The sequence below is a fragment of the Meleagris gallopavo genome, chromosome 11 (genome assembly GCF_905368555.1).
Source record: "Meleagris gallopavo chromosome 11, MGAL_WU_HG_1.1, whole genome shotgun sequence".
In the NCBI taxonomy this organism is placed as follows: Eukaryota; Metazoa; Chordata; class Aves; order Galliformes; family Phasianidae; genus Meleagris; species Meleagris gallopavo.
Genome location: NC_139414.1, coordinates 12,095,533 through 12,116,806, shown reverse-complemented (window position 1 = coordinate 12,116,806; position 21,274 = coordinate 12,095,533). Strand labels below are relative to the sequence as shown.

The following is a 21,274-nucleotide window of genomic DNA, read 5'->3' as shown; positions in this document are numbered from 1 at the left end:
AATTGCTCTGTTTCAAAATAAAAGATCAAAACACAATTACAGAACCAGACCACAGACAATAAAGCAAGCCTTCCATACCTAGGACTTCTCCAGACTTCAAGATACATTCTTACAAAGGGCCTGCGAAATTCTAGGAGAGACAGTAAGGAGAAATGGCTAAGAAGCGTTCTCTACATAAACTCACAGAGTGGTACAAAGGTTTTGGTGGATCTGTGGAATCAGTAAGCTGCACAGGTTCCAAGTCAGACCAGAACTGAGCTTAACAAGCAGTCTCTTAAAAAGCCAGAGGATCTGAGTAAATTACCTGTTCCACGTCTTGAAGGCATTGCTGGCTCGCTTGAACAGATAGCCTTCCATGACAATACCATTGGCTGCATCTACGTTGTATTCTAGCTTCGTATCATCACCAGAGTAATCCTAATACAAAGGAACGAGACAAGAAAAAAAAAAACACATTGTAGATTCAATGAGAAGTTCAGGTACTGACCACGTCAAAAAGAGTAATTATTTAGGATTAGTGTTTAGCTTGTAACACTCACGAGTCATGTCGTGACTCTAAGCCCCACCAACTTTTTCGGAAAGTATTTTTAGGAGATCAGATGCTGGAGATTATTTTAAGAGGTCAGAAATCTTTATTTATTTTACTAACCATCTTCTCAAAGTGCATGAAAGAACAAGGGAGGACAAGGAAAGTCTTTGAATCAGCAAGGCTGCATTTCAAAGAAGAGGTGCACACTTACCTATGTTCTAGAGAACAAAACTAACATTTTCTAGAAGCTAATTATGTTAAGAGTTATCATTTGATTAATATCTAACATATGTTGTTAATACCTAATAAATGTTGACAGCTACTAGAAACCTACAATGAGCACTTTGTAGATAATGATCACCTACATTTTAAATTTTTGTCCTCGTATCTTTCCTGAGCTTTGCATACATAAGTTATGAGTGTGGGATTTCCAATACTGTCAGATTTTCTTTTTTTCCCCCACAATCATCTGCTCAACACTTACACATGCAGATTTTGAAGAGACAAAGGAGGAATGGTTTTAAACCAGGAGGGGAGTTTTATATTAGTTGTTTGGAAAAAATTCTTCGCTCAGAGGGTGGTGAGACACTGGCACTACTGCCCAGAGAGCTGTGGGTGCCCCATCCCAGGAAATATTCAAGGCCAGTTTGCACGGAGCTTAATGGGTGGCAACCCTGCCCTTGGCAGAGAATTGGAACTGCTCTATTCTGTGACTCATTCTATCATCCTGTGATCTCATTCATATCAGGACAGGCAGTAAGTAGACATTCAAATGCATTAAACTTCCAGTATCTCCCTAAAGTTCTGTGCAAATGAAAGCTCAGAAATAAATGCATGGGAGAACGAACAGTGATCTTCTCATTTACTGAAAGGTTACAGTATGAGACTATGAAGTTTACTATTTATTATTTATTTACACCCCACAAATAAATAAATAAATACATTTCAGTGCAAGATTAAGAGAAGAAAACTCACCAACTTGAAGTGGTGGAGCTCTGCCAAGAACAGAAACAATGCTGCTAAAGTATATATCTCCCTATAGATTTGGGTTTTAAGCAAGTATCTCCAAGACTTATTTCTGTAGCTCCTTAGATAAGAGAAGAAATACACCAATTTTCCACTTTTTTCTTACATGCATTTAGACTTGTCTAATTAAGACAAGGTGATCTCAGCTGTTCATTGAGCAAGGAGCTAACTGCTGCTAGGGACAGAAGAAGCACACATGGAATTATATCATTTGCTACAAACTATTTCCAGAGGTCAAAACAATGTTCATGCTATTACTAAATCTGGTGGTTAGTAAAATATGTCCTTAAGATAGAGGAGCAACATATGGCTTCTCCTCAATGAGGGCATAAGAGGCATCACTGAGAATAGTCTCATAACTTAAAAATCCTTTCAATATTAGGGAGGCAGAATATTTCATAAACTTTTTTGAAAAAGCAGGCGCTTTTCCACGTAAACTGCACAGCAGCAGATTTCATGTCGTGACTCTCATAAGTATCTTACTACCCATCTTTATAGAGGGACCAAATTTGAAATGTAAAATTTAGATTTTTATTAATTCACTGGTAGAAGATCACTGCAAAAATTCTGAAAGACAGGTTATAAACAAAAGCTTCATAAAAATTACAAATTTGTGCATTATTCAGTATCTCATGACCTTGATTTTCTGCCTGTTTTCTAGATCAGAACACACTGAGCATTAAAGACTTCACAAAGCCCTTATCGTGGTAGTTTTAACGTAGCATTACAGCTTATATAATATACAAAAACATTCTCAAACTGCTTTAAGTTCTTTTCGGAAAAAGAAATCCTTTCCTTTCCAGGGAGAAGAGGGGGGGGAAAAAAAAAAAAAAAAAAAAAAGCAACAAGGCAACCCTCTCCCCCATCCCCACCCAAATCACAAATTCCTCCAACTTACCAGCTCCCAAACATAATGAAACCTGCTAAAGATTTGCATCTTCCTGCCTCAGTGACTCCTGGACTCCTTGACTAGTGAAAGATAATATGCATTCTCTCAGTCTTTTCTACCCAAAATACCGTGTAATCACATTTTCCTTCAAGTATGGAAAACTTCTGCAGAAAATGCAACTGTCTCTTCCAACAAAGAGACTTCAGATTTAACCTCTGAAGACACACACCATCTTAACAGGATCATTTATCTTGCTACCTTCTCAGCCTAAGTAGTCTAAAATAATAAGCCTTCCATGAAATGCATCTGGCGTTATTTTTAATGGCTTTCCTGAACGACTCGCACCTTCACAGAGCAGATAAAGACACACAAGTATGCAGACATACAGCTCTAACACTGCACACACACCAGCTTGGGGGAGGGGGTTAAAGCTCCCCCGTGCTTTATGCATAAAGCTTCACTGAAAGTTGTAGTCGGTAAAACATTTAACTGCCTTCATTCCAAGTAAAGAGATTAAAGTAGAAAAACTAGATAACCTTAGTCTGATCTTAATGTCTCTTAATTCGTAATTAAACAACAGGGAAAAGAGGTCGCATCATAATTTATTTTTATCTTGGATCATGGAAAAGCTTAATGAATCACAAAAAATAATCAGGGGTGGAGAGAAATACATCCTTCTCTTTCCAGTAACCCGCATACGAGAATCACATGTTAATAAATCCAGTCGCTTTGTGTGACTCAGAATCTAATATTCCCTAAACAAACACACAGCCAACAAGGAGCGTTTTAAATATCATTTGTTTGTTCATTTCACTTACTGAGGACTAGAGTACGCTTCATCTGATTGGAATTTAAAAAATTAAACTAGTATTATGAAGCTTACACTGTAGTGTGATACCACACATTTAATTAAGATTAAAGGAATGAACATCTGTGGTTTATATTCTGGTATCAATTTTTCAAGGCTGGTCACCTACTGGAAGACATAAAAGTGAGTTACACAAATGAAATATACAGCATGCTTTTATGGCAGTTTTTGTTGTTGATGTTTGTTTTAATTTAAAAAACAAATAAACAAAAAAAGTGTCCACCAGGAGTAGGAAATCAGTTGGCAATGGAAAAACTTTCCGCATTTACAGTCAACCTGGTGGGTCCCAGCATGCTGCACTTGACAGTGGTTCAGTGAATGCATTTTTATACCAACTTCGAAATTTATCACATACACTGGAGTCATTTCACAGCTCATGTTTTCTTTGTTTCTCTACACATTATTTTCCTGTGAGTAAAACATCACCAACCCTAGATTTCAGAGGCAGAGGTGACTGCCAGCACATCACAAAAGCCACGTGAGTCATTTTACTCAGAAAACATCAGGAACATATCAGTATTCTAAACTTGAATTTGTAAGCAAAGATATTATTTGACATTTTGTATACTGCTTCTTTAAAGAAAAGCAAAGTCTTCTTCTTATAAGGCAGTAAATAATGGAGAACAAATACCAAAGAAAAGAATAATCTGAAAAGTTGCTCCAGTATATACCAAAGCAGAAGACATTCACCATGCAAATCCCCCCCTTTTGGGAAGTTGCTTCCATTCCCATCCCATCACACAGGCAAACTGAAAGAGAAGGTTGTTATTATGCTCAAGATGAAAGTCCCTTGAGGAAGAGCTCAGAACAACACCACATTCAAGTAACAAAGTTTGCAATCCAAGACAAAGGGCCAGAAGTCACGATCATTACTGAACATACAAGCCACTTGAATTACTGGCACATCTTCACTTTTGCAAAAAGCATTAGTCTGTCTCAACAGCAGTTCTGGTTAACGACTGCTTTAAAACTCTGGTAGCAACTGGTTTCCTATTACCTTGTTTACTCAAATCACTCTCACTACAGCTGTTTCCTGAACACTTCTTTACAGGTAGGGTTTTTTGTTTGTCTTTCAAGTGAAAGTGGGATTTGAATAGAACAGAAACACTACTTGGGGTTTGATGCAAATGCTTCCTGTACCATTTCCCTGGTTTTAGAACAAAATGTTACTGTCACAGAACCAAAAGGTCATAATGCTGCTCACAAGTGATTTTTAAATCTCATAAGTCAACAGTAGTAGGTAATCCCTAGTATGTGTTGCTTCAAATAATGAGGAGCAAAAAAGCATTTCTAACACTAAAATAATGGCTTCTTGCATAGCTGCTGAGTAAATACAGCACAAATTTAAAATAAAAATCAAACATCAATTATCTTAAGAAAACAAATTATAGTAGTGACCAAACTCTTCCATGACCATTAGCTACTCTAGTAACAGTCTATTTAAACGATGATTATAAGGATGTGATGGATTATTTAATTAGTGCAATTATTCTGCATGCATATGCACACGTATGCAAACACAGGTAGTGAGTGGGTAGGTGTGCACACATGCACTTACCTATAGATTTCAGAAAAGGAACTGCTGTCTATCCACACAATGAAGAAAAGGCATCATTCTGAAGCATCAGATTAAAACTTCAGTACATTAAATCCATAAACACTTCATGAGATATTCAACTCAAGAAGTTTCAGTAGTTATAAAACACATACGGATTTGGTACTGGAAGATTTGGGAACATATGCCTAAGGGGAAGCATAATAGCCCAGTGGAAAGCAACATGACAAGAAAATAGAAACAGGTTGACATCCTGGTCAGGTCAAATGGATGACAAAATGCTGTAAAGAACAAGATCTGAGGTCTAAGGTAGTTTAACATTCTGAACTCCTGATGCACTGGAAACAAACTTGGTGGGAAGGCTGGGAAAAGCAAGTGGGAGATAAAATAGACAGCATGGTTTAAATAAAAAATGAAAAAAAATAAAAATGTAGGAGCTGCAAGAGGAATTTCCAAGGCATGCCTTCCAAAGCCTAGTTGCATTAATCTATGCATTATTATAAAACATATCAGTAACTCGACTGATGATAACAAAAGGCAACATTTATAACACGAAACACAAAACTTTAGAAGACAACATCGATACAACTGAATATACTGAATCTATTTTGGTGACAGCACAAAATGGTCATTCCATTAAAATATTTAATAAATTAATAATCTGATATTGAATGCTGTTTGCAATATATATATTTATATATACACACACACTGCTATAGCTTATCAAGTTTTACAAAACTTGAAAAATTCAAGAACTGCTAATACAATCAGAAACACTTTACCTGTAAAGCAGCCTTAAGCAGCATTTGAGGAAAAAAAGAACATAAACACTACTGCCAACAACAACCATAATGCATGGTAACAAGTTATTACTTCTTTGGTCAATTAAATATAACTGTCCATAACTAAATTCCTTCACCAAGCACTGCTCTCTAAGAGCAAAAACCCCAACCATCGCCCACTCCTAGAAGTAGCAAATTTGAACACAAGCATTGACTTCACCTGTTCCCCATTTCCCAGTGACATTTATACTGACTCCTACTAATGATACCTAAAATAGGAATACAAGCATGTTTCCATTACTGAATTTCTTTATTCAGATTTCACTTCCACTTTTTAAAATTTATGACACTTGAACAGACGAGAGTAAGAAGTGCTCCATTACCTTTAAACTGGTATCTAATTCATTTCAAAAGCACCTGCACTATTAGCTCACTATCAGAGTTCAGTAGAAAAATATATATACAATACATATTTAACTTCTAGCACTATACCTACAAAATCAATACTTATCTAGAGCTTCTGAATCATCCAACCAACAGTTATTTCCCCCCTAATGTGAACAATCTACATTTTGTCAGTAAGCAAAAATAAGAGCTACCATACATACAAATAGGTTCAAAACAACCTCATGTTACCACTTTCATATTTGCACATAAGAGAAGACCCTATGTGAGAAAGTCTATACAAAAGTTTACTTTGCCTCTTTATAGGCAACAGCAGCTGCCAGACTATAAGAAAGTGCTGTACTCATTTGGCACAGTTCAGGGGGAGAGCAATACATAAGACTGTATGACTGTGCAGTGTATCTCTCACTCCTACAGCATACAGGAGAAAGAGATAGCTACTTTTTACAGACATACTGAATCCAAGATGTGATTGGAATTAAGAACTCTAGTGAAAAGTTTAGGGATCCCTAAAAAAACCCCAAACCAACCCTAATATTCTATTTATGTTCCAGTCAAAACTAAATATAATACTATATTCTGTTGCATAAAAATGAATAACTACAATTCCATCTTATAGTTAATGACGTGCAAGTCTAATTCTCTGTGCTGAAGATAACATCTTTCACAGTTCCAATGCAGAGATGAACCCTTGGGCACAGATGTCAGAGACATGAAAATGGATGTGCAGTGTACCCTTTACATTCTCTGAAGTACCTTTTGTTGAATAGTGGAGTGCTTTTGCTCCATATCTCTCTTCTCCTTCGCAGCATCTACAGCCAACTGATCCAGCTGTAAAGAGAAACAGAAAACGGGATCTTTAGATTTCAGAAGAAATTTGGTTCTGTAGATTTCATAACACTGACAAAAAAAATAGAACACATTACGTCTAGACATTGCATGATTTGTTTTATTTGCATAGTAAAAAAAAATCACCTCTCTGGTTCAAGTGTTTACCTTTAATAACCACTGAAGCCTTGTTTAAAGCACCGCACCTATCATCTTGAATTAACATCTATGAAAGGTGTACATTTCTGTAAGCCCTAGGAGAAATGTTTCAAAGAACAGCATGGTGCCAAGCATATGCGACTCCTATACCGCATTGGTGCTCAGTCTCTGAAGAGAATGACTCATGCTTTAGCTGCTCCTGCTGGCTGACTGGCCTATGCAGCAGCATTGGATTCAGCAGCCAAAACTAGAAAGAGCAAATGATAGTGATTTTTCCCTTTCAGAAAGAGGAGGGAATTGCCCCAACCAGGCTTTTGTATTGGTGGTTTTGATTGAGTCACCAGAACTACTTGAGCAAGGCTTCATAGCATCTTACATAGGACCATTCAAACTGCTTCTTGTTTCAGAAACAACTGATTTTGCAGAGGGACTATCACAATAGAGAGGATTTGATTGAAGTTAGTATCCTTACCAAATCAGTGATTTAAAAAAAAAAAGAAAACTAACGAAAGCTTGCTATATCCATGTCTATAATGTCACCATAAAAAATAAAAGTTTTGAAACCATAAGGGAAAAATAAGGCAGGAAATTTAAGATACCCTCTTAGGCAGTAAGTTTGTTTGTTCAGGTCTTGATGTTTAAACAAGGAATAAGGTGAAGAAACAGGCGTTGCTTGACATTTCAGCTACAGTGGTAGTTCTACAAAATGCTACAGAGCCCGATGAGCTCCTGTTTTATCCAGCTGTTAACACAACTCCACGATCCCCAGTCACAGTGATACTGAACAGTGACACAGCCACACTACTTATGGAGCACTGCAGCCTGCAGCTCTGCATCTGAGGGGCAGACACTGTTCCATTCCAGGTCTAAATGCAGGAAACTGGACAGCGTGCAACAGAAATCAGTCACATGGCAGAGGGCACCCTGTAACTAACAGAGCCCCTAATTTACACACCACTTACATCACCTCCATCCAATCCCATAACCACAAACAGAAACCTCTGACAAATCTGGTCATGTCCCCCACTGCTCTCTTTCCCTTGCTTGAAATGATAGAAATGAGAGCAAAAGGAAAAAAAAAAAATAAGGGACGCCACAGGGTCTCACACCCTTACATGGGACAGCCCAACAGTTACGAACCATCACACAGCTGGGACGTGTTTCTAAGTCCAGGCTCTGCCAGTTTTTCAGATTCTCAACCACATCTCTTTCCATCTCCTGCTTTTCACTACAAAAACAGCACTGCATCATTCCAGTTCCAAAGCTCAGACAAGAACTTATTCTTCTCACTGCAGTCAGAAGCACAACAACCAAACAGCAACTACTGAGAACTGTGGCAATCACATCACTCAATCAAAATCCCAGTCCTTCTACCCATGACTGGTTAGCCTTAAAAAATCAGATTTCTCAAAATACTGCATTTACTGGTGAATGTATACCATACCAATTCAATGTTTTAAGTGGTATTCTATGCAGAACTAAGAGTAAGATGTTTTGCTTTTTGCATCTTTACCCTAGAATGAAAATTTAAGTCAGTTCTGTTTTCAAACTAATACCACATTTCATGTGAGAAGTGTCAAAATTTCCATGCAAAAGCATATATCACTCTCGTGTGTCATTAAAGCTTCTCTTACAACGATCTGATCCATGAGTGATACTGCACTGACTTAAAATATTCAGAACACAGAAGATGCTCAGTTCTGTCATATAAACCAGTAGTTTTGAAAACATAAAAGAATTACACACAACTGTACGTCTTAAGATGGCTTAAATTTTACTATTTCATGTGCTATTAAATGTCATATGAACACAGGATTCATCTGAGAATGAGAATTTATTTACTAACAAAAACAGCCAAGAGTATTTTCAGAAAAATCTAACAAATGCCCATTTCGTGTCTCACCACACCTCCTTTGTCTCACCATACCTCCTTCACTACCTGTCAAACACAGATAATTCAACTAAAACAAACTGCAAAATCATTTACAGTTACATTCTCATGAGCTATTTACAAGTTTGTATCTCTTAAAAGCCAATGTCTGCCACAGGAAAATTCAAGAAATTGTACAATTTCAAGGATGTCAATCCAGCTTTGTTCCATTTGCAAAAAAAATTAAACACTCTCAGCTTTGGGTTTTCTATATTTAACTCCTTTAGTTGCTATGATACCAGCACCAACGTGAGTGTTACAGAAAACTGTGCGAGATAGATAAAAAATGGATGATCAGCCATTCAAAAATAACCCTGTATTCCTAACCCCAATGATATCAACAAAAAAGAAACACGAAACCTAACTGGCAGCATAAAGCGCCACCAACTGTACAGCTTTTGTTTGCTTTCCTCATCTACTCTTCTAAACAGGCACAGAACACACTCTATACTATCGAAGCACTATAGTTCAACAACTACAACTCAAAATGGATGGATGTGAAAGAATGAAAGACACACAGCCAGAGCTGAGGACAGTCACACACACCTGAACCTTTAGCTTGCTGCTAGTGCACCAAAAGCCAAGGGCTGCAGCTGAAGCAGCTCTTCCTTTCTTGGTGGCAGGACAGAACAAGGAAATTTCATAAACACTGCACTCCATCTGCTTGAGACGAATGCATCTGTTTGCTCTCATTTATTTGCTTTCATACATGGATAGACATTTAGAATTTGGGCTGGTTTTATAAATCTACAATATGCCTCACATGTGTACATAGATGACCGTTCTTCCACACCAGCATATGGTTGTTTATTTATAAGGCATTATTTTTGAAGTCTTACCTGTGCACCCAGATCTTTCATGTAGGGCCCAAGCTCACTGAACAGATCGTAGCCTTGATGGAAAAAGGTCAAATGGGCATACATAAATGACAACATCTAGAGGGGAAAAAAAAGTAGATATTTTAAAAAGGCTCAATGTTTATCAGATATTGCATAAATGTCCCTTAATTAATCCATGTGAACAGAAGTTACAGGAAAAAAAAAAAGTAAAGCAAAAAACCTGGAGTTATTTTCTGCTGTGTTGTTCCCTGCAATTCTACATCAATAGCTTGTGCAGCTTTCAATGTTGTAAGCAAACATGCAAGGTAAAGGTAGCAAAGAGCCACACAAAATATTTCAGAAGATGTTTGTATTAAGGACAGAAAATTACAATAATTCCTGTCATCTAAAAATTTGTTAGTGCCTGTTTAACTAGCACATCTACAATAGAGAGACTACATGATATATTTACCAACTATCCAAAACAATAACTTTTATGAACACAGCTGAGATAAGACTGTCCAGTCATAAAGGAAACAATCTGGGAAGATTTAGAGCACAATGACAAGCAGCTATACTGCTGTGATCCAACAGAACTTTGTGCTATTTAAAGAAAGTAAGGAAAACACAGATTTAGAGCTTTGAAAGAAAGGCACCATTTAATTTTGTGGTCTATTTAGCAGACAGCATACTAAAACATATCGTATATTAGCTGACTCTAAGCTATTTATATAAAAAAATACCATTTTTGTACAATTAGCTTAATCCATCTTAGAATAGACTATGAAAAGTATTCATTGTTTATAAATGAATATAGCAGACTTAAATAGCAGAATTCTTGGCAAACAAAGTTCAATTTTTAACCATGAAGCACATCCCAAGGAACAATGAAAACCTTGTTAAAGTGTTCAACTCTGAACCAAGAGATTGCTAAAAGTAACTAAGTTTCTATGCCAGGTTATAGTAAAGATCAAGCTGACTACCATCAAAGTGCCAACTGTACTTGTAATGTTTAATGAGTAAAAGGACAAATTCATTTTTAATGTACTGCTTTGCAGTCATTTATCATTTTGATGTATTCAAATATATCCATACAGAAATCAAAGCATATCTTACCGATTTTAAGATTTCTGATCTTCTTTTAGATTGAAGAACATTGATCTAAAGAAAAAAGAAAAAGTTGCTGATAGCTGCTGATTTTATTCAGCTTACAAATTTTCCCCATAGAGGTAAACTTCAAATTACTTCCAAATAATCATATCAAAGCTTAAGACAACAAAAAAGCGTAACTCAATATCTAATTTCACATGGCACTTCTAAAATTGCAGAAGCTGTGAGTTTTTTAATGATTTTAAAGTGATGCAATCATAGAAAGCTTGCAACTATTGATTTCTACACTAACAGTCACAACTTTCTTAGGCAAGAAGAGAAAATTAAGACACTAACACATTGTCCAGAAGAAATACAATAAGCCTCTGAAACAAGGAAAATTTGTACCCATTTTCAAGAAACTGAATTGAATATTTCAAATCCTCTTTTTGACAGCATGAGCTAGTCCTGCTCACCAATCTCTTAAAAATGCTGCTGGCAGCATCACTGCCTTCAGTGCTTAGAGACAAAGAATAGACTGGGCCATACTTATTTTTCCTTTCAGCTGACACTTTCTAAAGTGTTCCAGAACTGGGAGACACCTCCAGTCACTGAAACAAAAAGATCACAATAACTTCAGTCACATTTTGCATATAGTTCTACTTTTAAGCTGGCTGAAGTAATTGGCCAATGGTGTTGCCCTAGAACTTGAGATATTTCACTTTATATAAATAAAAGGATGGATTTAATTTTTGACATTCACTTAATTTTATCTTCTTTGTCTCCTAATCCTCAAAGTTGCCATCCAGATGTGCCTTGGCTTTAAAGGCCCCATACAGCAGGAAAAAAATGTGTAATTTTGTAATTTAACACCTCTGTATCAGTTCAAAGATTCCAGCAGCAGGAAAGCTTAGTGAAGCTATAATCAAAACCAGGCTGTAATTCTACACCAAAACCAGAATGTAGTTCTATAGTTCCACAGTTGGTATTTTGGAAAACTGTCTGCAGTGAAAATAATTAAATTTATACAGAACAAACCCCCAGCTCAAGGGAGAAAATAAGAGGAAAGCAAGGGATTTGAAATGCAGTTCAAAGTCAATACAGCTGCAAAGAGACTGTTATTGTGAAGCCACTCTTCCAGCAGAAAAGAGTCATCCAAGCAGAAGGGATTCCTAAGGGTGAATTCATTTTTTGCCTGCATTAATTAAGAGATGCTGAAACTTTGCCTTGCTACTATAAAGGCACCTTTATCATAGGAACTGTACGACGTTAGAACACACAAATTCCAAAAGACAAATGAGCTGCAGGTCAATGGGCACAAGGACCCAGTCTACAGCAGTGGCTGCCAATCTCCGTACACCTCTCTAATAGGTTGCACTGCCACACTAGAACGATTCATGTCATTTGTATTTGCTAGGCTAGGCTACAGTTTATACTTTAAATATTTAAGGAACTACAGCATAGCCAACTTATAAAATACACTTAGGTCAGAAATATCAAGTTTGAAAAGCATTATTCCTGCACTTACCTGAAGAACGTAATCCAGAGCTATGTGCCGAAAACATTTCCGTGTTGCAGTCAAAATATTGGTTGCTTCCTCTACTTCATGTTGCTTATTTCTTTGAACTTGGGCATTTTTTACTAGAGCATTCTCTTTTTCTTCGCTAACTTTTTCAAACTGCTTCTTTGCATCTTTAAATTTCTTAATATCTCTGCAACAAAGGAAAGATAGACGGCAAGTGAATTCCAAAGCACAAAGTAAGTGTTAAAAGATTCATTGAACAGCCTGTGTTGTGACTGTTACACCTAGCTTCTTTGCTTTCACATTCTTTAACAAATGCTGAGATCAAATAAAGAAATCAAAGGATTACTGCAGCCTCTCTGTCCTCTTCTGAAGACAGGAAAAAATTGAAATTTACATCAGTGTATCTCCTACTTAGTGGGAAAAGCTTTAGTAAGCACTTTTCTTCCAAACTTGGAGAATGACAACACATAATTTATGGTTAGTAATTTGAATCATTTCCATTTAAACGCTTCTGCAAGCTGAAACAAAAGCCTCTCAGATTTTGAGTGATTTTTGACAAACTCAAATACGCTCTTCTCAACTTACGGCTGGTGAGTTTCAGGAAAGATGTTTCACCAACTCACTCACATCAGATGCTTTTAATTCAGTTTTATCTATGGTTTTCCCATGAGTGCAAATTAACTTACTCTTTAACAAAAGTCTGAAGCTGTGCTTTAATTGATCTTTGAGTCTGGTCAAACAGGATCTGAAAGAAAAGCATTAATACGTAGTTCAGTAACTGCAGGATATTCATAGCTTTCCATTTTTGAGATGCACACCGACAGTGTTTAGGAATCCCTACAGCCTGCAATCCATTCTAAGCCACTGCTTTCCTCAACATGTTGAGAATCTAAGACAAGAGTTTCTGAATTTATTCTGTGTGTCAAACTGAATACTTTTTCACGTTATATATCACTTCTGGAGTTAAAAACATCTTGCTTGAGAAATCTTTGCCAAACTTCACTGTGTAGAAAGAAAAAAAAAAAAAAAGAAAGAAAAAAGAAAAAAGCAGTATAGCAATAAACACAGGCTGATGACATTGGTCCATACTCACATAAACGTTTATACAGGAAGGTATAAAGATAATCAAATTAATTTGCACAAGTTGTTGTTTGATGTAGCACCCACGTAAAACAATAACTTTCTAAATTCCTCTGAAAGAGGCATCACTGGATTTTCAGTGATTGGGCACCTTTGGAAAAGAGGTTTGAGTCAGTGTGCCAGAACTAGCATTGCTGCATGTCTACCTGCAGTAATACACTGTTGGCATGGCACAGAGATGTTGAGATGTATGCTTAAGATTTTCAACATACAAAGTCAAAAAGTAGACTGGAATCACATTCACCAAAACAACAGCAAAAAATCTAGCAAGTGATGTCAGAGCAGAAGTGTACCTCGTGTTCCAGCCTGTTCTGATGGAACTTGGGCTCAAGTCCAAGTGCAGCACCGATGGCATTACAATCTCTTCACACAGTGTCACTAACACAACTTAGCTTTGACCCACATTTTAACTGAAATCCAGTTTTTGCCTTTTAAAGATGACTAGCAGACTCTGTTTTGCTGCTATGCTGAGCTATATCCTTGATTGTGACATCATGATTAAGTCAAAAGAATACAGGAAAGAAGTGGTTGTCCCAGCTGAACACAACCTGTTCCAAAATGTAATGATTTAAGTGTGAAATAATCTTAGTGAAAGAACAAGTCAAAAATTCAGTTTGAGTCTTTGTCTCCCTATACACAAAATCTAGGATTAAAAACAAACAAACAAATGCAATACCAAGTACTGCAGAGCAAACCCCTTAGCAGCTTGTTTTTTCCTCTTTCGAGAAAATGCTGAAGGACAGAAAATACAACTGAGTTCAAGCCACCCATTAACAGTGGTACTACACTCACTGTTCAGTCTCCATTTTTGATGGTTTTCAAGACCAAACAGGATAAAAACACTCAGTAGCCTCACAGCTGACCTCGCCTGAGGCAGGCAGACAGACAGACCAGCAATTCCTGAGGCCTCATCCAACCTGAATTATCCTACATTTAACAGTAAGACAAGGAGCATCTAGAAGATAGCGTTTGAGTTTTCACTATGGAAAAAGCCAAAAAAAAACCCCACCAGATAACAAGAACAGATAAAGTGCTTCTTTACAAGCTGGAAATCACAGTGGGACTACTCCCACTGCTGACATTTAAGTGTGCCAATGCCTGAGGAGTGCACCAACCAAGATCAATACACAAAGAACGCAACCAGATGGCAACTCCACTGATGACTGCACTCCCAGAAGCATCAGCCTTGCAATTCCACTTGCAGTAACAAAGAAGCAGGAGGAAAAAAATGTTAGGAGAAAAAATAATAAGTGAATGTTTTTCCCAAATGAACAGAAAACACTGCCCAGACCATCATTTCACTAGGCTTACAGCCTTCCCAACACATTACCTTTACCACATTACATCAGTCTGGGTCTCAGCCTTTTTTGTAGCAAAGACACATATTGAAAAACTGGCAGTATATACATCTCAGTGGGACCCTCTCCTACCCCTTCCCTCCTTTCTCTGGACAGTGCCTGCTTCTCCTCTTCTTTTCTCCTCCTGCTTCCCCCTCACTCACAAGAGCTCTCCTGCCAACTTGGTCAGCAGCAGAGCTGGCACTGAGCTCATAAGTCCTGATAAACTAAGTAGATTCACACAAAGCTAAGCAGGGCTACAGAGTAAATCTGGCAAAGCTCTACTTTAAAATCCTATGCCATGCCTCACTTCTTATGTTTGTGCCTTTTGACAAGAGCCACTGCTCTACTCAGCATGCTTGAGCACAGCAAGGAAACAGAGGGGAAAAGCAGGACAGAACACACAGGTAGCTCTACTTCCATCTGCAAAGCCTTCTTATGTCTCCATGTTTGCTATCTGCACTCAAACTGCCCCAGAGGAAGAGCTGGGATATGCACGATTTAGCTAAAGTACTGCAAGTCACAATCATGTAGAACAAGAATAAAAGTAGGAGCATGGGCATGTAGGCCTAGGGCATGTGTGTCAAAAGAAACATACCATAGAGCAAAGACATGGCTAAGAGGGCAACCAGCAGCAAGAACAATGGATTAAGAGTCAACTGGATTCACCTGTTCTAATCTGAAGAAATTGCTGACATGAAAGGAATCCTTTCCTATGTCTGCTGCTTTGAACCTTTGCATTGCTTCTCTCTGCCAAAATGTCACTGTCCACTTATTCTCCTTCTCAAACTATCATTTTATTTCATTATACAAGATAAAGACATTCAACTTCCATTGTTTCTCTTCCCTTCTAAGCTTGCATCTCAAACAAAACACACACACACACACACACACACACCACAGCTTCATAGAACAACTTTAGGTTGATGCTAACAAGGTGAATTTCAGCTAAAACTATTTAAATTGCATTTTAAGTTCCTAGTGCCATAAAGAAAATCCTACATATCTTCAGCACTTGGAGATACTTCAGTTGCTTTCCACCATGTTTCTGGAAAATAGAAGAGAAGCAGTAGGGGCCAAAGGAAGAAGAAGAAAACAGAAAAAAAAAGAACACCAGTGTAACTGGAGTTGAGCCATCAGGGTTATGTTCCAGCCAAAAATCACTTACATTGTGATAATTGATCATCTCCTGTAAGGTGTCAGAGAACTTTGACAAGTTAGCCTGTAGAAAGTGAAAAAACAAAGTGGTTTTAAGTTCAGTCCTACTAAATGTACAACACAAGAGCAATGCTTGCAGCTTTAAAGTAAAGAACTTAGGAAAAGGTTTCCCTTCACATGATCATTCAAACTAAAACCATTTTGTTAGAAGGAGAACACGGGGATATCACAAAGTAAATCTATTGAAGCTACAAACAATCAAAACAAAATGTTTTTGCTACCTACCTATATATAAAGGACCAAACTGAAGCAAAGCAGGAAAAATTCAAGTTAAGCTGACTAAACTGTGCAAAGTCTACATAATTTAACACAATATAAACCTAATATAACTTATAAACACAACATAAAAACTTAATATTACACCACTTCATATTTTTTAAAGCTTATAAGTAATCCCAAAAGCTTGGTTAGTATGTTGCAATCATCCAAACGTACACATTTACTGCATGAAGAGCTGCCTCACAGCTGGTATGGTTAGCACTACCAAAATGAATATGTAGAAATTAAGTATCAACTAGAAACAGAAAATAATGCTCTCTAACATCCTTGGCTAACAGCTTTTCTAACAATAAAGAAGAACCACCTAGCTGGAATAAAAAAATGTAACAACTGATTAGAAGTAAAACTGGGCCAAATTTAGGGGATTTTGTCACTGTACATCTTAAACAAGTAAGCTTCAAGACAAGTCTTCAGCAACTCAAAGCTATACAGGAGCCCACAGGCATTACATATAATCAGTGTGAAGATGCATACTTGCAATCAATGCTGTTACATAATATGCACTAAACATGCATGATGTACAGAGATGTGCACATAATTATAGCTGCACATTACATAACTTCATACTCACTTCACACCAGTACATGGGAAATATTAAGTTTCCCAAATTAGCTTGACAAGACATCAGTCTGAGGTTACAACTTCATCAGTGTGAGCTTTGTACATTTAAAATCTAAGTGTCTATGGATCAGAACATGTGAGGCCCAGCTCCCCAGAGATCAACTCGAGGAATTCAGCTGTACAGAACTGGCTTTTACACTTTGTAGCTGGAACAACTACAACAAAATAAACAGGGCACACCTGTTCACTGCTCCACTCCTCCCAAGATGACTATTGCTGTCTTAAGATGTTCTGGAGTTTGAAAAACCCTCATCATTACAGGGTAATGCTGAAGTGAAACATGCATTTGCAATGCACCACAGCTCAGAAAGCTCACTCTTAAGGCATACTCCAAAGAAAAATGAGCAGCAGTTCAGTAGCATAAGCCTCAGCTACCTCTCTTGCTGAATGTTACACTATATGCCCTTTTAAAGTCACATTTTTCTACACGCATTTTGACCACTAACTTACCTCCACCAATGCATCTTTACAGGAATATTGCGCGAGGTCTCGAATCCCATTCATAAACTGCTTGTTGGCCAAACAGAAAGCTTTCCCAGTATCAATCATTGCAATACAAAGCTTTACCAGCTAAAAAGAGGAAAAGTGATACAGTAAGACGTTTGTTTTTATGAGGTTTTGCTTGTTTTGTTTTTACTTTCTCTAAATACCATCAACATAATCTTTCTTTTCCTTTCACTTTTTTACTTATGGCTCCTTATCCTGACTACAGTGTCCATCTTCCAGGGAAGAGGAAGAAGCAGATAATTTAGTCCAGCAATCTGTGGGACAGTAAGGCTGAGCGTAATGTGACTAACCAAGCAACAAAGTTGCCATCCAAGTATAGACAAACCATCACCTTCAGGCCATAGTTACTTAGCTCACAAACAAGGAGCTGGCTTTAGATTAAAGCATTAGACTAAATCACTAAAGCTTCACATTACAATTATGCTGCTTAAATACTTACCTTGTGTACTAGCTCTCTTGCCAGGAGAGTAAAAGGGTTTTTTTTGGTTGTTTCTGTTTTAAAACGCTAGGACACTGTCCCAGGGTAAAGAGTGAAGGGATTTTGCATGAAAAACAAAAAAACAAAACAATTGTATTTTTGGCACAGAACTCCTGCACGAAATCTGGAGGAGCAAGGCAAGATCCTGGAGAACTCTCCTCTAGCCCTCCAAAGGAGCCTTCTACACTGGTGCGAAACACAAACTTCCAAGACTGATGCTGGTAGTCTTTAAATACTTGTGTGCCTCATCACCCCTATGGCAACAATGTCCCTTGCAGCCATCAGCATCACTATCACTGGCACTGGACAGCTGAAATTAAGTATCCTTGATTTATTTTGAAAAGCAAATGGTTACACTATTAACCACAAACCTAAAAACAGTGTTACAAGAAAAGGAAAAGCCTCTGGAGTTACCACACCTAACACGGACTTCATTTATTTGCCAGCAGCCAACTCGCAAGTGCTGGACAAAGGTTCATATGCCAAAAGTTGCTGATCTCCTCAGCTGATGGCACCTGCCTGCCATACCAGATCACTGGCAGAAAATAAATTCAGACACTTAGCAAAAAATGAAGAAACAGTTTTCTTATAGATGTGAAAGTAAAGCAAGCCACGCAAAATGCTGCAAAGAAAGAAAAAAGCCTCTACATACTGCTGTTTATAGAGAAAAAATAACACAAATGGATTGTAACGCGCTGAAGGGGTGCTGCACAACGTACATTTTACATACGTGCACAAAGCAGGACAAATCTTTCAGCATGAAGTCCCCTAGGCTGCAGGCTGGATGGATGCATACACACACAGCGCCTATCAAGCTATAACCCTGCCTGCAGACTACGAGGGATCCCCAGACGTGATCAGCACGCAGTTCTCATAAAACCCAAGTTCTCAGATCAGAGATAGCAAAGCCTGGGGAAGCTGATGGAGCTCTCCTGCAGCTCACGGGGCTGTCACATGCAAGCAAGGGTCCTGGCCAGAGGGCGGGCAGGGATTGCACAAGCCCAGCCCCAGCTGCAGGATGCAGCCGCGCTGCCTGCTGCCGCCTTACCCAAGCTGGGGTCCCCGGGGTCCCGCTGTGTGCTCGGCCCACATCCATCCCCTCTGCAGCAGCTGCTGCCACTTCCCAGCTGCAGACTTCAATTACACAAACCTAAACAAGGATCCTGTGTTTTCCTCCAAAGCAGATACTGTTGAATTAAAAAGCTTACCTTGTCAAGTTTCAGTTCCAGTTCTGTCACATCTCCTTCTACTTCTTCTAAAGCTGCCCTGCATGGTTAAAATTGCATGGTCAAAAAACTTGATTGAAAAAAAAGAAAAAAAATACTCTGGGAGGTGGGGGAAGGGATAAGGACACATTCAGTTAACCCATTTATTGGCATTGCAGTTTCACTGAAATCTGTGCTGTCTTACACCTGAAACTTAAAAGAACTACCAAAAATGCAGGGAAAGAAAAGACAGTAAGAAAAGGGAAAAAACACATTACAGAAAAACAGTAACAAGTCAGATGGCTTACTAAGAAGGGTTTGAGATCCAATTGTGTTATACCTTTATGATTGCCACATCTAAATGTTTCCTCTACTGCTCAACAGCCAATGACCCATTATAATAATAACATAGGAAAGAAACTAACTCTGAGTGAAATTCTGTAATCCCTTGGTGACACTCCTGGTGCCAACAGTCCTCTCACCCCTTTTTCTACAAAACTACAGCAATAGGAGTACGAAAAATACCACACTCACTATCAGCTGGCCTTACAATACAGCTCACGACAGTTACAGCCCTTACCTCTAAGTCAAGGCTGATCCCATCTTCTGGGCCAGCCAAACTCGAGCTTCCACCAAATGCTGCATTCATAAAGCATTTCTAAACAATAACTTTCTTTGGTTTGAAGGCTGAATTTTCCTTTGACACTCCCTCCCTTGCTACCTGGATAAAAACCAACCGGAGACCAAGAAAGGAGGGCACTTTGTTAGAGGTCACGAGGTAAGTTTCATCGGGCTGTACTGCCTGGAGGATTTGCATGTATTCATTTCTGGCAATGACTGCTACACAACAAAAGCTACCCAGTGGAGCTGTGCTCTCGAGTTACAGAACACTCGGTAAGAACAGCTGTATTCCCAGCCCTTGTCCCATCCCCGGGCAGCTCTGTCAGCTTCTCCCCCCTAACAGCCCACAGAGGCACACTGCTCACCCGCTGCAGCGAGTCCTGGGGAAAGCATGAGGGCACAGGAAGCTTTCTGCATTGGTTTTTGGAAAACTGGATTGGATTAATCTCACATTTCAGTCGTCTTCCCCTCTGCTCCCCCCAAAAACCTCCTCCTGGAAAAAGTGAGACGGGCAGAGAGCTACAATTTGGAGCAGGAATTCCTTCAGCCAGCTTTAAACTGAGGAGAGAGCACACGGGACCACAGCTTTACTGTCTCTTCTTGCTAATTCCATTCCAGTTCACATGAGTTCAAGCCAAGAATTAAAAAAAAATTTAAAAAACTGGCTCAGCCCCAAACTAAGGGAAAGCAATTTTATTTATTTATTTTAAAAGAACAGATCTGAAAAACATAACCAGTTGCCTGCAGTGCTCCAATACTATGCTTGACATTCCCAGCCTTTTGCAGGTCACCCCAATAGAGAATTACATTCCTGTCCAGTATCCAAAGGCATTCCCACAGTGACATCCTCCTCCTATAGCCAAGCACATTCCCCAGCAGTTACATTCTGGCTTCTGCTGTTCTCTAGCTTCACACATAAAAAGATTCCAGGCAATTTTACTTTCTTCTCTTTCTTCCATAAACAGTTAACTTGCATTTCAGTCTACAAAACAGAATTTTGTTTCTGAAAGAACTACGGAATGGAACACAAACAAACAAGCAAAAACTTCAAGAAAGGGGAGAAAAATGATAAACATCTCAATATTTAAAATATTAGCTTGCTTACAACCGGTGCAACCAATTTTATTTGTCTCTCTGGCATTGACATGAAAAGCATGATTAAGTCGTTTGTTTACAGAATCGCTGCAAGATCTGATAAGAAAAATGTTTTGTGTGTGCTTAACTAGCAGGGAATTCTAGCTCCACAGGACTTAATGAGCTAAAAAGTTTGAGAGAGATTTGAGATTAAGAGGGGAGATAAGGGCAGTTAGAGCAGCAGAATGAAGACAGCACATCTGCTCAGCAATTACAGTTGTGCTCAGGGGTGGGCAGACACACAGCCCTTCCACCACCCCGTTCCCTGCAGATGGGACACTGCAGCCCCCAGCTCAGGCTGGTCCATCCCACAGCCACAGGACAGAGGGAC

The 21,274-nt window shown here is 38.5% G+C and overlaps 1 protein-coding gene across 4 annotated transcripts in view; it reads right to left on the bottom strand.

The window, feature by feature from the left end:
• The window catches only part of ACAP2 (ArfGAP with coiled-coil, ankyrin repeat and PH domains 2), a 56,968-nt gene that overhangs the window by 23,070 nt on the left and 12,624 nt on the right, over positions 1 to 21,274 (bottom strand). For 3 of the 4 annotated variants that reach the window (XM_085233267.1, XM_085233268.1, XM_085233269.1), the window contains exons 2-10: positions 19,192 to 19,249; positions 17,449 to 17,568; positions 16,049 to 16,102; positions 13,090 to 13,148; positions 12,407 to 12,590; positions 10,906 to 10,950; positions 9,811 to 9,906; positions 6,811 to 6,885; positions 305 to 417 (exon numbers count right to left, since the gene is read on the bottom strand). In XM_085233267.1, the coding sequence (XP_085089393.1) occupies positions 305 to 417; positions 6,811 to 6,885; positions 9,811 to 9,906; positions 10,906 to 10,950; positions 12,407 to 12,590; positions 13,090 to 13,148; positions 16,049 to 16,102; positions 17,449 to 17,568; positions 19,192 to 19,249 (804 nt within the window). Of the gene's footprint in view, positions 1 to 304; positions 418 to 6,810; positions 6,886 to 9,810; positions 9,907 to 10,905; positions 10,951 to 12,406; positions 12,591 to 13,089; positions 13,149 to 16,048; positions 16,103 to 17,448; positions 17,569 to 19,191; positions 19,250 to 19,768; positions 19,908 to 21,274 lie in introns of those variants that run through there. The other variant, XM_085233270.1, reaches the window with a different exon arrangement.